The sequence below is a fragment of the Muscardinus avellanarius genome (assembly GCF_963383645.1).
Source record: "Muscardinus avellanarius genome assembly, chromosome: 2".
Classification (NCBI taxonomy): Eukaryota; Metazoa; Chordata; class Mammalia; order Rodentia; family Gliridae; genus Muscardinus; species Muscardinus avellanarius.
The window spans coordinates 168,081,506-168,098,936 of record NC_137787.1 but is presented as its reverse complement, the minus strand read 5'-3'; the positions used below and the strand labels follow the sequence as shown (position 1 = coordinate 168,098,936).

Sequence of the window (17,431 nt, the reverse complement as noted above, 5' to 3'; positions counted from 1 at the left end):
AGCCATATATTTGGACAACTAATATTCTAAAAGTAAATAAAGTCTGTCAGTCGTACAGATGCGTTACAAAGGGCATGCTTCATGGCCCCTTGTGTGATAGAGGCCGAATTTTAATTGTCTATCACATGCAGGCAGCACAGAGTGACTGAAGAGAGAAAAGTAAGTACAGTTTCTAAAGATTATTAATATTAATGTCACTGGTGAGTCTCACAAAAAGGTCTCCAGTTGAATTCCCAGGTACCTATAGTCAGGAGGATTCTTATCCAATGATGTCATTCAGATCATGTGACTCTTCTGCTCAGTGCCCTCTAAGGACTTTGCTTCTTTGACTGAGCAAAATTTAAAATCCTAGCTGGGTATGGTAGCACATGCCTGTAATCCCAGTGCTCGAGAGGCTGAGATAGGAGGATAACGGGTTCCAGGCCTACCTCACTTATTTAGCGAGACTCTCAACCACTTAGTGAGACCCTGCTTCTAAGTAAAAAAGAAAATTAAAAGGGGGTTGGGGTGCAGCTGGGAGGTAAAATTTTGCTAAGTTCAATCCCCAGTACCTAAAACAAAAACAAAAGCCCCTCGTGATCCATTCTCTGGATGCCCTCCTTTGTCTGGCCTCCTCTGCTTTTCCCTTCCATTCTTGTTCCCAGCTAAGCCTCCTGGCTGGTCCTCCAGCATGCAAAACACACACGCACCTGAGACCCCCAGGTCAGCTTTGCCTGGGATGCCCCTAAGCTCCCAGCACAAACGACATCATATCAGCCACAGCAGGCCCCTCTCGCTCAGCGCCTTCAGGTCCCCGCTCAGATGCCATCTTTCTCAGGAACCTTTCCCAACCCGTATCACTAACATCGTCCCCCTGCCTCTGAGCAACCCCATTTGCCCCTCCTGCCTCATTGATCTCTGTGGCACTTACCACTTTCTGATGCCTTTTATCAGAGGCATTTACTCTTAAATTTTTTCTTATAATTTGCTGTCTGTCTGCTCTCAGTGTGAAACCAGAGATTTTAATCTTCCTTGCTATTTTTCTGCTACCACTCAGAAGTTCCATACCTCATAAGTATCTAATAAATATCTATTGACTGATACATAAAAGAATACTTGGATCAAGAGAAGTCATGGTTTGATATGTTATACAATATGTGTTCTGCCTCTGTAAGGTATTTTTAATTTAGGTGCATGGAAAAAGAAAACTGCCTAATATGAATAGTTTAAGAGATTGGTGAGTAGAAATCATCAAGGAGATGGTTGAAGAAGCAGTACATTTACTTTTAAGGCAAAACTGGATGATGGTAGCCCAGTGTGATGACACACACCTGTAATCCCAGCATGTTGGAGGTTGAGACAGGAAGATTGCAGGTTCGAAACCACCTGTAGCTGCTTAGTGAGGCTCTCAGCCACTTAGTGAGACCCTGTTTCAAAATAAAAATAAAATAGGGTTGGGGTATAGATCACAGGTAGAATGCCCTTAGGGTACAATCTCTAGTACCACACACATGCTTACACACACACACACACACACACACACACACACACACACACACACAGGATGATGGTTGACTGCTAAGTGCCAGGCAGAGTACTTTGCGTTTATCATTACCTTTTCTGCCAGCAACAGCAATGGTGGGTGGAAGAAACTGAAGATTGGTGGTGTCCACTCCATTGCTCGAGGTCAGATGTTTGCTAATAATGAGGCCAGAGCCGCACTCTTCTAGAGAAGTTCCTCACTGTCCTGTTCAGAACAGTTCTTGCAGAGAAAGTGTTGGAGGGGACGCTTCTACCCAAAGGTGCTATGCACATCTCATTCTACCCCTCCACCTACATTTATTTCCTCCTCATTCATTTTCCATCCTCACCTCCTTCCTCCATGGTCTTTCTTCCTAGTACAAAGCAGCAGTTCTCCTGACAGCCAAGTTTTCCCTAACTGGGACATGACTTCGCCTTGGCAGAATAAACAAGTAGGGCATCTGCAAGTGGCAGGTGCCCCGTCAGCAACTGAAAGAGGGAGAAAAGACAGCCCAACAGCACTGTGGCCACTGCTGACCAGCTGCCTCTCTCCCCTTCCATTTGTATATACCCCTCTCCTCTCCAGCCCTGACGCACAGAGAGGAAGCAATTTAATACTTTCATTCTTTTATTTTTTAGGGAGGTGGTTTGGTGGTAGTGCTGTGGATCAAATCTATGGCCTCCACTGAGATCCATCCACAAGGTCTCATTCATGCTAGGAAATATTACTCTGTATGTCTTGATGTATGTTCATAAGTTGTTATTCACAGTTAATACAATGACCTAGGGAAATTTTTCCTTTCCTTATAAATAGTTGAATGTGGGTGAGTTCTATTCACAGAAGCTAGAAGAGTGTTTCATCTTTTGACAGCACCCAGCCTGGGGTGACTGACCATCAGGAACGGACATTGGTACCACATGTTCATGTCATTCTACTACTATGTGGAAGAGAAAAAGGGAGGATTAAATGCAACATGTGGGAGGAAGAGCTGACCATATGGCATAGCTCTGGCTGGTCACATACCTGGGAGGCTCCACCTGTATGAGCTTGACAGGAGGCTGAGGACTTTCAATTCTGTTTTACCTGAGCATCCCCGCCAGATCCATGATCCCTTAGACAACCCTGCTGGAAGGATCAAAGATTCCCCTAATGCCAAGACACCTGTAAATACATTTAAAATATTTTGAATTGAAATATAGATGATGTAGAGTGTAGTTTGTATATCTCACCTAAGCTTTTTGTCACTAAAGGCAAAATTAAGAGAAGAAGAGGAAAGAAAGGGGTGGATTGACCGTAATTGTGACTGTAGTTTGTCCACATCATTGTTTAGAAAATCTCTTGAAATAGCTGGGAGAGTTAGCAGAGTGCACTGATTTTATGCACATGCCTAAGAAATCACCCTGTTTTAGGCATCTTTTTTGTTCCTGTGACCAAAATACCTGAAAACAAATTAAAGGAGGAAATATTTATTTGGGTTCACAGTTTTAGAGCTTCTGTCCCTGGTTGTCTGACTCCAAGGTAGGAACTTCAGTAGTAGGATACCTGGAGAGAAAAAAAAAATATGCTCTCAGCCCCTGTTGACTGGAAGCAAAGAGAGACAGAGACAGAGACAGAGACACACAGAAAGACAAAAATAATATGGAGCAGCCAGGAACATAGAGTCCCCAAGGCCACGGCCCCAGTCTCCCACTCCTCCAGCCATGCCCACCTCTCAACCTTGCTGCATTTGGGTCCAGACTTTCAGTTCAAAAACCTTGGTGCGGGCTTTCCAAACCCAAACCACAACACACCTCTGGTTTAGTAGATTAACTATGTTATTTATTCATAGTTGTGTGGTCAGAAAGGTGGGATGGGTTTGCTGTTTGTTATTCCCTCTGGTCTTGCCTGGTACCATCATGTAGTGGCTTGAATGTGGTTGGTCAGTGGAATGTGTCTCACTGATGGCGGCTGGCTGGGACTGGCTGCAGGCCAAATAGCATGTTTCCTCTAGGCTCTGCCAGGCTTCTATACTTGGCAACTAGCTTCTAGAAACAGTAAGTGAGAGGGGAAACCTGATACGCAAAAGGTTCCAAAGTCTCTACTTGTGTGACGTTTGGTAAGGTTTCATGGGTCACATCAAGTACTTTAGTCAAGTCCAGCCATTATGAGAGGTGGCCATGACAGGGCATGGACTACAGAGACATGTGATTTGTTGGGGGATCTTTATACTAACAGTCTACCAGACATGGATGTTTAAAAGTTGGTAGGTTCAACTTTGGGTGTTGGGATTCTGCAGTTATCTTCCTAGAATTTTGTCACACGGAATGAAACTTACTCATGTTCCAGAACACCCCCAACTCCAGGGAGCTGGGTTTCCCAAAGATGATCGCTTTTTCATTTCATAGAAATAAAATCTCAAAGATAAATTATTTTTCAGATGCTTATAGGTGGTCTACTTTCTTACTTAGGAGAGTAGATACTTTTATTTTATTTCTTTTTATTTTGTTTTGGTTGCCCAGATAACATTTATATTGTCCCTAAATGAGCACCCCAGATAATAAGCCCTTCCTAAATGGGCTCAGATGTGCAAAGACTAATGGAGGTTAACTAGGGTAGATATCCCTCTTCCACATTTAATAAAAATAGAGTGGAATTATGCAAGTATGTAGATAAGCTAATCATCTGACCTAATCAGCAATGCAGATTTTAAAAAGCCTTTCTAATTACTTCCTCAGCTTGGCTGAAGGTATGGGTAAAAAGAGCTTCCCAGCATGATGGTAGCAGATGTATTTCATAATATTTATTGAAAATATTGGAAAGAATTCCTCAATTATGCTCCTGAAAAGTGCATCGAAAAGGATATCATATTTAACATATTTTATACTTTCATTAAGACATAAACATAACATAATTTAGACGATCATGTAAAAACTCGCGAGCTATTCGGAATGTTTCTTACAGTGAAACTTGAACTTTCGGAGCCAGATTGCTTCTTGGTTAGCTGCCTGTGTCTTCCTTGAGCTGCACTGCTTACCTGTGAAAACTCCAGTTGTTTTGGACAAAATGGTACCACCAAAAATATTCTTTCCTCTTGTTATTTGCTAGTTTGGTATCTGGTCAAAGGTGTGTTGGTACACGATGTCTCAACAACTTTAAATGCTGCATTGTTGACATTTGCAGGCATATGTGATACCAGACAATATGGGATTTGGAAGCCTAGATAAATCTGGTTTTCATTTTCTTGGCTGGCTTTGAATAGTTATGAACGGCTGTTAAATGAGTCATTCTACAACAGTGTTGCCCAGAAATAAAAAAGAAAAAAAAAACTTATCTATGAATTTCTGGCTGAAATGTGTGCGTCTTCCCTGAGTCTTGAGCTGGTTATTTATCTTTACCTTCCGTTCTGTGCACTGTTCAGTATCTTTCCAGTATGTCCATACATCATTTAAAGATGTTTAATTCTACAAAAGGCCACACATGCAACAGTGGTCCCATAAGATTCTATCACCTAGCACCCTTGTAGCCATCTCAGTTTGTGTTAATACACGATAATGGTTGCAGAAGGATGAACTCACCTAACACATTTCTTTTTTTTTTTTAATTGGTGCACTGTATTCATACATCATAGTGGGATGCAAACTTTTGTAGACATACATACACACATCGCCCAGTCAGCCCCCACCCGATCCCCACCCCATTCTCTCCCCATCCCTCCTTTCCATGCTTGGCTTAGTGGTTGACATCTAGTATTATAGCAATTTATCCAAAATTAAAAATGATAATTTCACATAACAGTTTCATTTGTCTGATACCAAGCTTTTGATGACTTAAAGATAACATTTCAATATTTCTTTTTGCTTTCTTTCTTACCAGAGAATATTTTTTTCTATTTTTTAGGTGAAACTATCATATATTTATATATTTATTTTTCAGAAAAAAAATCTATCCTAATATGGAATATGTACTCTAGATACCCAAAACGATCTTGAAAAAAAATAAAGCTAGAAGATATATATTTTCTGATTTCAAACCATATAAAGCTACAATAATTGAAACAGTGTAGTACTGTTCTAAAGGCAGATATATAAACCACTGGAGTTAAATAAAAGCCTAGAGCTAAATTCTTTCATATATTGTCAAGTTATTTTTGACAAGGTTTCCACGAACATTTGGTGGTGGAAATAATAATCTTTTAACTAAATATTGTTGAAAAATAATACTTAAATGGAAAAGAATAAAATTGGACCCTTACCTAATCCCATATACAAATATTAACTCAAAATAGATAAAAGACCTAAATATAAATCTTAAGACTATAAACTTTTAGAAGAAAATCTGGGTCATAAAAACCTCACAACATTGAAATTGGCAGTGATTTCTTGGATATGATTTCAATGGCACAGGCAACAGAAGGGTGTACAAACTCCCTAAAAGATAAAAAAAATATTGTATATCCAAAGACAATGTAAACAGAGTTAAAAGTTACTAATAGAATGGGATAAAATATTTCCAAATGCTATATCTGAAGGTATATTAATATTCCAAATAGACATCCTAAAAATTAACAACAATAAAGGCAAACAATACAATTTGGAGATAGGTAAAAGACTAACATAAATAATGAATCTCCACAGATAACCAATCTTAGTTGTCTGTTGGATGGAAAATCTTGTTTCTCTGGTTCTGGCATGTGTTACCTATTTCTTCTTTGTAGTTAATCTCTTTGAGTATTTTCTCTAGCGCTGGTTTTGAAGACATAGATTCCTTCAGTTTCTGTTTGTCATGGAAGCTTCTTATTTCTCCATCTAATTTGATAGAAAGTTTTGCTGGGTAGGAAATTTTGGGCTGGAAGTTGTTTTCTTTCAGAGTTTGGAATATGTTACTCCAAGCCCTTCTGGCTCTCATGACTTGGTTTGGGAAGTCTGGAGTGATTCTAATTGGTTTGCCTCTGAATGTCACTTGGTCCTTTGTTTTTGTTGCCTTTAAGATTCTCTGCTTGGCTTCCACATTGGTCATTTTGACAATTATGTGGCGTGGGGATCCTCTTCTCTGATCCTGTCTAAAGGGAGTTCTATAAGTTTCCTGGACCTGTGTATCATCCTCTTGCTCTATGTTTGGAAAATTTTCTGCTATTACTTCCTTGAAGAGATTGTTGATCCCTTTGGTTTCACTTTCTTTTCCCTCCTCTATTCCAATTATTCTTAGGTTAGCTCTCTTAAAATGGGCTCATATTTCTTCAATGTCAGATTCCTGCTGTTGGATATTTTTTTTCTAGATTAGAAACTATGTGTTCATTTTTAGAATGATCATCTTCTAAGAGCGAGATTCTGTTCTCCATGTGTTCTAATCGGTTGTTCATGCTTTGAATTGAGGCCTTTACTTCATTAATTGCATCCTTTATCTCTTTTTGGCTCTCTCTGAATTCTTTTTGAAGCACCTCTATTATTTCTACAGTTATTTTCCTGATTTGATCTTCTAGAAATCTCTGATTTTCTATTTTATCAGGTTCTGATGTTGTGGGGTTGTGGGCATCCATTGCTCCAGTGTTATTCCTCTTTCCCATGATTTCGGAAGTTTGTGCCTTCTCTGGGTTCTTCCCTTGGGTCACTATGACTTCGCTTAAGGTGCTCTGGATCTCGAGTCTGTAGTATCACTGACCCCACTACTCCTTTACTGGGTTGTATCACAGAGTCTCTGACCCAGTGAGTGGATAGAGGCTGCTTTAGACTATGGGGGGTGCCAGGTTGGGCATTCTCCTATGGTGTGATATCTTTGCCACCGCCACTCCCTCACTGGGTCAAGTCCCAGGGAGTACAGTACTGGGATTTCTCCTCTGTGGCCCGCAATTTGACTCACTGTTCTTGAGTACGCAGATGTAGCTGTACTGGACTCGGTGAATTCTCTGCTGCTGCCGCCAGTGGCAATATGGCGCCGCTGCCACGCCCTCGGCCATGAGGCTGGCGTATTTTTTCTTCTCTGGTTTTGAGTTCCACTCTGAGTCCCTGCAGCATGTGCTGAGCTCAGCCACTGGGAGCTTTAGGTGCTCCCTGCGCCGAAAGATCCTGCCTGGCTGTTCCTCAGCGGCTCACCTCGGCTTGCTGTAGCCGTCCGGTGAACTCTCCGCTGCCACCGGCAGCAAAGCGCTGCTGCCGCGTCCTCGGGCGTGAGGCCGGTGTATCTCCTCTGTGGCTCTGAGCTCTGTTCTCAGTCCGCTTTCTCTCTGGAGCCTGGTGATTTTTTTTGTTTCTCTGGTGATGGTGTTTTCTGGCTATGAAAGGCGCTGATTTTGTGGTAATGGAGATTGGTTGAGCCCCGCTTTTCTCAGTCACCATCTTCCTGGAAGTCCTATAATTTTTTTTCAACACATTTCTTTAAATCTATCCATGCTGCTTAGTGATGCATAACTGTGTTTTTTTTTTAAATATAAGTTAACTCGAGTCAGTTTCTGTTGCCTTAGTCAAAATAAGTCTTTTAAGTGACATGGAGCCTTCAGTGTCGTTAAAGTAGTTAAATAGTTAATCTCTGTGTTTTCAGTTGGTGGTGGAACCTTTTGTTCTGCCCTGTAGTTTCTCCAACATTCTTCTGGGGCAGCTTCTCTAGAAATCAAGTAGAAAATAAACAGTGTTTTGGCCCAATAGCATGTTCAACAAAGCAAAATATTCCAATGTTCTTAGTTAATTTATAATTCTCGGTGTTTGAAAAAGTGAATTTCATTTTTGAGGAAGTTGACAGAGGAGGCATATAACATTGAGTTGTTTTACTTGAGGACAACATTCTCAATATATGGCTGAATCAGTGTGTGACGGAGTTTCTTTGTTACTGACTTTGCAACTGGAACATCGTTATGTGTTAGAATGCCATACAGTATAACATCTCCATCTATGCAGGCCTAGGTCAATTTTTTAATCTAGATACCACTGGCATTTTAGACTGGCAGATTATGTGTTGTTGGGGGGCGGCTGTGGCTATGTGTATTGAAGAATATTTAGCAATATCTTGTACCTCTTGCCCACTAAATGCCAGTCATGGCTCCCCCTCCTCCTTCTCAAGTGAAGACAAACCAAAATATATCCAGACACTTCCAGAGTCTCTTGAGGGCTAATTTGCCTTTGGTTGAAGACTATTGCTTTAGATTGTTTAAATTATTTTCTCTTTAATTCTTTCAAGATGTACAGATACTATTGATGAGCAAATAAGGTGACCTAACTGAGGGGCAGGTAGGGGGGGGAGAGGGAAATTTCCTAGTGTATGTGATGTACATTCACAAATGTATCAAAGTCAGTAACTTACTTAAACATGAGAAGAAGGGAGAGGGAAGAAATGGGCCAGGGATTGGGGAAGGGCTAGTTGGACGATGTGTGCTTCTACGCCTCTACTATCTTGTATTAAGATGGTAGACAATACAACAGTAATATGTGTCAACGTCTTTCCGGTTGACAGTAGACATCTCATTGAAAGGGCTGGTGCTGGTCAATAGGGCCAGAACATTAGTTAGTGGCTGGAAGAGAAATGCCTTGTTGAAAAGGAAAATCAGGCTGGAGATGAAGAATACCTGGTCCACCTAAAAAATATTCCAAAGGCTGCCGCCACCTCTGTCATTTTTATGCATTTGAATCTCCACTTAGAACAGTGACGAACTGTGAGATGCCAATTTACAATAACAAAAAAACCCTAAAATTTTATTTCAGTCATGTCAACTTTGTTCTTTTTAAAATTTATTATGAGAGCATTAAGCAAATAATAATACCTCTTCTGCCTCATGATCTCTAGCTTCCAGGAAAATTGCTAATGAGCAAGGAGGTGGCCAGGACTCTGGCAGAGGAAGCAAAAAGGAAGAGGAGGAGCCAGGGGATGGGGCAGTGGCTTTTGATCTCTATAATCAGCTGTTAGCACCCCTGAAGCTGGCAATATTCAGGATCTTACAGTTGCTGTTCTATGCTCACATCCTGAAATTCTTGGGAACTTCGGTAGGTTTGAGCAAGGGAAAAAGAGTCAGTACGCAGTCCATAATACAGAACTCTTACACACTAATTCCTGTGATGTCTAGAGAATTCCATATGTGTGATATGCACAGAAAAGCTGAAATCCGTGCTTGTTGTTGGTCCAGGACAAGGTTAACTTTCTGCACACTAATTTTAATTCATTATATATGCCTTTTCTTCCCAGCACAAATGGACCCCCGAGGCCTATCTCCCAGACAGAGTAAAAGTGACAGTGATGATGATGACCTGCCAAATGTGACCTTAGATAGCGTTAATGAAACTGGATCTACGGCCCTTTCCATAGCCAGAGCAGTACAAGAGTAAGTATCTCATTCTCAGGATGCAGTAAGCATTACCAAGGTGAGCGATGGTAAGGGGAACTGCGACTGCTCCAGTTTCCCAGCCCTGTGGTTCTAGCCCTGAACTGACACTCCTGGTGTGGCTCTCCATACAGCCCCTTGGGCGGAGACCAGGACAGAGAACAGAATGTCTTCAAAGACTTTGAAGTCCGTGCTCTGATTAGCTAAAACCTTTGTGCATCTTTTCTAATGCCTCCTGTACCCTTCTCAACTCTGAAAAATTTCTGAATTTCACTCTCAATTATGATCATCATCATTATTGTTATTCATATACAAAATATCAAGGGAAGTAAAACGTGCCAAGGATCATTATTTTGTTTTGATAGGAAATTGCAGATTAGCTTTTGGGAAGATTTAAACTTCAATGATAATATGTTAGCCCTTGGAAAAACACAAATCTTGTCAATTTTAAAGGAATTTTTTTCTCTTTCTTTTCACCCAGGCTTTTGTGTTATATTTTGTTCCTTGTTTTTTTTTGAAAATAGTGACTTTTCTTTTTGTCAACTCTTTGTCTAGAATTGAACCTCTGTCAGTTCATATTTTTTTCTGTAGAATATCATTTTTACCTTTATTGAGGTATAATTAGCAAATACAGTTGTCTATATTTAAAGTTGTACACATGTACCAATTTGATATATATTAAGTGATAACCACAGTCAGCACCTCTATCAATACATCTATCACCTTATATTAGTTACTTATTGTTGCTTTTGCTAAAAATGCTTAAAATCTACTTCTTTGCAAATTTCCAGCATCCAGTACAGTATTATTAACAATTGTCACCATGATCTATATTAGATTTTCAGTACTTACATTTTTCCCATAACTGCAAGTTTGTACCTTTTGACCTCCTCACCCTCAACCCCAGCCTCTGGCGACCATCGTTCACTCTGTTTCTGTGGGTTCTGCTTTTTGGTTTGCATTATTCAATTCCACATTTAACTGATAGCTCTCTGATTTGTTCTACGCACACATTTTTCAGCCACAATATTTTCTTTTTTTTTTTTTTCTTTTTTTTTTAATTTTATTTTATTGGTGCACTGTATTCATACATCATAGTGGGATACAAACTTTTGTAGACATACATGCACACATTGCCCAGTCAGTCCCTACCCGATCCCCACCCCATTCTCTCCCCATCCCTCCCTCCCATGCTTGGCTTAGTGGTTGACATCTAGTATTATAGCAATATCCAAAATTAAAAATGATAATCTCACATAACAGTTTCATTTGTCTGATGCCAAGCTTTTGATGATTTAAAGATAACATTTCAATATTTCTTTTTGCTTTCTTTCTTACCAGAGCATATTTTTTCCTGTTTTTTTGGTGAAACTATCATATATTTATTTTTCAGAAAAAAATCTATCCTAATATGGAATATGAATTCTAGATACCCAAAACGATCTTGAAGAAGAACAAAGCTAGCAGATATATATTTTCTGATTTCAAACCATATAAAGCTACAATAATTGAAACAGTGTAGTACTGTTCTAAAGGCAGATATATAAACCATTGGAGTTAAATACAAGCCTAGAGCTAAATTCTTCCCTATATTGTCAAGTTATTTTTGACAAGGTTTCCACGAACATTTGGTGGTAGAAATAATATTCTTTTAACTAAATATTGTTGAAAAATAATAATTACATGGAAAAGAATAAAATTGGACCCTTACCTAATCCCACATACAAGTATTAACTCAAAATAGATAAAAGACCTAAATATAAATCTTAAGACTATAAACTTTTAGGAGAAAATCCGGGTCATAAAACCTCACAACATTGAAATTGGCATTGATTTCTTGGATATGATTTCAATGGCACAGGCAACAGAAGAATATACAAACTCCCTAAAAAATAAAAAAAAATATTGTATATCCAAAGACAATGTAAACAGAGTTAACAGTTACTAATAGAATTGGATAAAATATTTCCAAATGCTATATCTGAAGGTATATTAATATCCCAACTAGAAATCCTAAAAATTAACAACAATAAATGCAAACAATACAATTTAGAGATAGGTAAAAGACTAACATAAATAATGAATCTCCACAGATAACCAATCTTAGTTGTCTGTTGGATGGAAATTCTTGTTTCTCTGGTTCTGGTGAGTGTTACCTATTTCTTCTTTGTAGTTAATCTCTTTGAGTATTTTCTCTAGCGCTGGTTTTGAAGACATAAATTCCTTCAGTTTCTGTTTGTCATGGAAGCTTCTTATTTCTCCATCTAATTTGATAGAAAGTTTTGCTGGATAGGAAATTTTTGGCTGGAAGTTGTTTTCTTTCAGAGTTTGGAATATGTTACTCCAAGCCCTTCTGGCTCTCATGACTTGGTTTGGGAAGTCTGGAGTGATTCTAATTGGTTTGCCTCTGAATGTCACTTGGCCCTTTGTTTTTGTTGCCTTTAAGATTCTCTGCTTGGCTTCCACATTGGTCATTTTGACAATTATGTGGCGTGGGGATCCTCTTCTCCGATCCTGTCTAAAGGGAGTTCTATAAGTTTCCTGGACCTGTGTATCAACCTCTTGCTCTATGTTTGGAAAATTTTCTGCTATTACTTCCTTGAAGAGATTGTTGATCCCTTTGGTTTCACTTTCTTTTCCCTCCTCCATTCCAATTATTCTTAGGTTAGCTCTCTTAAGATGGGCCCATATTTCTTCAATGTCAGATTCCTGCTGTCGGATATTTTTTTCTAGATTAGAAACTATGCGTTCATTTTTGGATTGCTCATCTTCTAAGAGCGAGATTCTGTTCTCCATGTGTTCTAATCGGTTGTTTGTGCTTTGAATTGAGGCCTTTACTTCATTAATTGCATCTTTTATCTCTTTTTGGCTCTCTCTGAGTTCTTTTCGAAGCACCTCTATTATTTCTACAGTTATTTTCCTAATTTGATCTTCTAGAAATCTCTGATTTTCTGTTTTATCGGGTTCTGATGTTGTGGGGTTGTGGGCGGTATTCATTGCTCCAGTATTATTCCTCTTTCCCATGATTTCGGATGCTTGTGCCTTCTCTGGGTTCTTCCCTTGGGTCACTATGACTTCACTTAAGGTGTTCTGGATCTCGAGTCAGTAGTATCTCAGACCCCACTACTCCTTTACTGGGTTTTATCACAGAGTCTCCGACCCAGGGAGTCGATAGAGGCTGCTTTAAACTATGGGGGGTGCCAGGTTGCACGTTCTCCTATGGTGTGATATCTCTGCCACCACCACTCCCTCACTGGGTACAGTGAGGTACAGTACTGGGATTTCTCCTCTGTGGCCCGCAATTTGACTCACTGTTCTTGAGTACGCAGATGTAGCTGTACTGGATTCGGCGAATTCACTGCTGCTGCCGCCGCCGGTGGCAATATGGCGCCGCAGCCACGCCCTCGGCCATGAGGCTGGCGTATTTTTTCTTCTCTGGTTTTGATTTCCACTCTGAATCCCTGCAGCATGTGCTGAGCTCAGCCACTGGGAGCTTTAAATCCTCTCTGCGCCGAAAGATCCTGCCTGGCTGTTCCGCAGCGGCTCACCTTGGCTTGCTGTAGCCGTCCGATGAGTTCGCCGCTGCCGCCGGCAGTATGGCACTGCTGCCGCGTCCTGGGGCGCGTGTGTCTCCTCTGTGGCCCTGAGCTCTGTTCTCAGTCTGCTTTCTCTCTGGAGCCTGGTGGTTTTTTTGTTTTTCTGGTGATGGTGTTTTCTGGCTATGAAAGGCGCTGGTTTTGTGGTAATGGAGATTGGTTGTTAGCAGGGCTCTTAAGCCCCGCTTTTCTCGGTCGCCATCTTCCCGGAAGTCGCCACAATATTTTCTATGAGAGTACAAACACCTGTCTTTAACATTATTACAGAAATTGTCTGTGTGTATTATGAGATGCCAGATTTGTTGTTCATGTCAGTGTTTTTTGTTAAAGGATTAGTAAATACACCAAGCTATGGCCGGGCGTGGTGGCGCACACTTGTAATCCCTGTGCTTGGGAGGCAGAGACAGGAGGATCGTGCAGGTTTGAAGTCAGTCTCACTGGCTTAAGAGACCCTGTTTCCAAATAAAAAATATAAAAATAGGTCTGGGAATGTAGCCCAGAGGTAGAAGGGTCCCATCCCCAGTGCCACCAAAAAAAAAAAAAAAAAAAATACACTAAGCTATGACCTGTAAAGCCCTAGGGAACAATGACCCATCAAGAGTTAAGAAACCATCATTCAGTCATTCAGTTCTTAGTATGTGTGTAGAAACACTGAGAAGGGCTAAGTTTCTATTAGATGAGCAGAGAAAAGGTTCTACAAAGATCTCTTAAATATAGATGTCTTTAATAACTCACAGTGATACATGGAAGAAAATTACATTTGAGTTAATTATATAATCCTCGAGCTACATTTTTTAAAAATTCTGCACATAGGTTTGCTCCAAGTTAACTTTCAAAGTAGACAGCTATGAACTTGTTTTTCAGCTCTTGGTTTCTCCTTAATTCCTTAATGCACAGGACTGTTTCACTATTAACTTTCCTTTCTTATTTCTGTCTTGGTATCGTAATGACTTCTGTTAACTCAGAAATTGCCAAAAGAAAAAGAACTCTATGTATTATGATCAATAAACTAATGTATTAAACAGTAAAAATATAAAATATCAACCTAGCATGTAAACAGTGAGAAGATGTTAGAAGCTATTTGTTGATCTATTTTCTACTCTTGTAGAATTTCTGTAACAGTGTTGGATTGAGAAGGATAGCTAGAGAAAGGTCATAAAATCACTTTTCTGTGTAATGGAGACAGCAAGATTTAAAACCTCTTTTATTCCGATTAATGGTTAAGGGAACCATGTTCTAAAAGGGACCCACAAATTTGCTCCATCGTCTCATTTTGGCCACCAGCAGTGTGTCGGGATGAAAATGGGGGACACATGAGAGGAGAAGGATATTCAGAGAGACTGGCGCTTGGGGTCACACTGCCTTGTTTCAAGCCAGCCCTTCTGGCGTGTACCCCTGACCAAAAGCTTGAGTCCCAAGGTAAATATTTCTAACTGGAGTTCTTTGTTGCCTTCTCCACCAAATGTCAGTCTTGCCTCATACAACAACTACAGTTTGAGTGTTTAATTTGGTACCTTATTTTATTGATGTTATCATAAGTAGAATAAGCCTTAATGTACAAGTAATTTTTTCCTAAGTGTCTAGTATGCCATATTTGGTAGATTTTAAAATGAATTCTTATTAAATCTTGGGTGTTAAAAAGTCTCCTTTGCCGGGTGTGGTGGTGCACGCTCGCAGTACCAGCCTTTGGGAGGCTGAGACTGGAGGATCTTGGTTCATGACCAGTCCCAGCTTCTTAGTGAGTCCCTTTGCAATTCAGTGAGATCCTGTTTCAAAGTAAAGAATAACAGCCTGCCTTTTTTCTTCCTCCTCCTCCTCTTTTTCTTTCATTCTCTTTATAAGGCTGGGGTGTAGCTCTGAGGTAGAATGCCCCTGGGTTATATCCGCAATACCACAAAAACAAATTAATTAATTAATTAATTAATAGTCTCCTTTGATATGTAGTGTAGAAGGTGTTAGCCAGAATGTATTTTCCCAGCATTTGGGAGACTCAGACAGGAGGATAGTGGTTCAAGGACAGCCTCAGCTACTACTTAGTGAGGCCCTTTGCAACACAGTGAGACCCTGTTTCAAAATAAATAAAGAGTAAAGCCAGGTGTAGTGGTGCACGCTTGTAATCCCAGTGCTTGGGAGGTTGAGACAAGAGGATCGCACAGGTTCAAAGCCAGCCTCAGCTACTTAGTGAGGCTCTCAGCAACTTAGTGTGACCCTGTTTCCAAATAAAATATAAAATAGGGCTGGGAGTATAGCCTGGAGGTAGAAAAGCCCTTGGGTTCCACCCCCAGTACCAAAGGGGGGGAAAAAAAAGAATAAAAATATAGGGCTGGGGTTATAGCTCAGAGGTAGAGTGCCCCTGGGTTCCATGTCCAGTACAAGACCAAAAAAAAAAAAAAAAAAAAAAAAAAAAAAGTATATTACTTAGTGGCTAGAGCTGCAAGCAACCCAATGCCACCTGGGTTTACATAGGGAGGATACTGAGCTGTATGCTTTAACTGATGTTTCAACCATTTTCATTGATTAACTTGATTCTGCTCCATCAGCTTATCATCGGTGAGGTCAGATAAATTGGAATAAATGTCCATGAAGAAGCCTGGTGTGGTGGAACATACCTGTAATCCTAGTACTAGGGAGGCTGAGACCAGAAGATCTCGGATTCGAGGCCAGCCTCAGCATCTTATTAAAGCACTCTGTAACTTAGTGAGACTTTCTTTTCTAAAGTAAAAAAAAAAAAAAATTAAAAAAAAAATAGGTGCCGGACGTGGTGGCGCATGCTTATAATCCCCATGCTTGGTAGACGGAGACAGGAGGATCCCACAGGTTCAAAGCCAGCCACACTGGCCTAAGAGACCCTGTTTCCAAATAAAAAGTATAAAATAGGTCTGGGAGTGTAGCCCGGAGGTAGAAGGGCTTCCAGGAACCCCAGTACCACCAAAAATAAATAAATAAATAAAATAAAACTAGAGGTGTAGCTTAAAGGTGAGAAGCCCCTGGATCCAAACCCTGGTACAAAACAAAGAAACAGAGAGAGGATGGGCAAAGGAGATGGGGACGACAGAAAGGGGAAGGGAAGGGAGGGAAGAAAGAAATAGAGAAAGAGAACAAAAGAGAGAGGGAAGGGGGAAGGAAGAAAGGACAGGCCATACAAAGAGACCCATGTGTCCACTCTCCCTTTTTTTAATGTCAATATTATATTGTTCAAGTCAGAAATGGTGCATCCAGTAATCCTGACACGTCAACATTCAGCAGTTCATAGACCATCTGTTTTGTTTCAGTCTTGTTTTTTCTCCCAGTGGTAAATAGGGTCATTACCCTTAACAACTTGACATACATAATTATGAAATAAGTGTTTAGAGAGAGGTAAAGGCACATGGTTAGAGAAAATTATTATAATTAACTCTAAGCCTAGACAGAATAATGATGTTTCTTAAAGAGGTGAGATTTGGCTTTCTTACCCAAAACCTCTTATTATTGCTGTATCCCCATTTTTTTCTTTCTCTTAATTCCAAACATTCATAACCCTCATTTTTTTTAATGTAAGTAGACAAATCAAGCTTTATTAAACTAAGGTATAAGTGAATACTAGCTGAAAGATATTCCTTCCCAGAAAAATCTGATTCTTACCAGGATCAAACAAAAAGAATAAGGGTCTAGCTGGGCTTGGTGGCGCACGCTTGTAATCCCAGCATTTGGGAGGCTGAGACAGGAGGATGCAGTTCATGGCCAGCCTCAGCTATTTAGTGAGGCTCTTTGCAACTCAGTGAGACCCAGTTTTAAAATAAAGAATAAGAAATAGGGTGGTGGTAGAGCTTGTAGGTAGAATGCCCCTGGGTTCCATTCCCAGTACCTAGAAAGAAAGAAAGAAAGAAAGAAAGAAAGAAAGAAAGAAAGAAAGAAAGAAAGAAAGAAAGAAAAAAAAAATAAGAGTCTAGAAATAATCGATGCAGTACAAGTGAAGTGGAGAGTGGAGGAAGCAGAGGATGGTGCTACGAGGTGTGTAATTCCTCATCAGCCCCTTCAGAGCAGGTGAAGACATGTTACTGTCTAATTCGCTCT

General features: G+C 40.1%; 1 protein-coding gene across 3 annotated transcripts in view; it reads left to right on the top strand.

The window, feature by feature from the left end:
* The window catches only part of KLF12 (KLF transcription factor 12), a gene marked incomplete at both ends in the record, with an annotated part of 318,174 nt that overhangs the window by 185,230 nt on the left and 115,513 nt on the right, over positions 1–17,431 (top strand). For all 3 annotated transcript variants that reach the window (XM_080689233.1, XM_080689232.1, XM_080689231.1), the window contains one exon: positions 9,647–9,782. In XM_080689233.1, the coding sequence (XP_080545359.1) occupies positions 9,647–9,782 (136 nt within the window). The remainder of the gene's footprint in view (positions 1–9,646; positions 9,783–17,431) is intronic.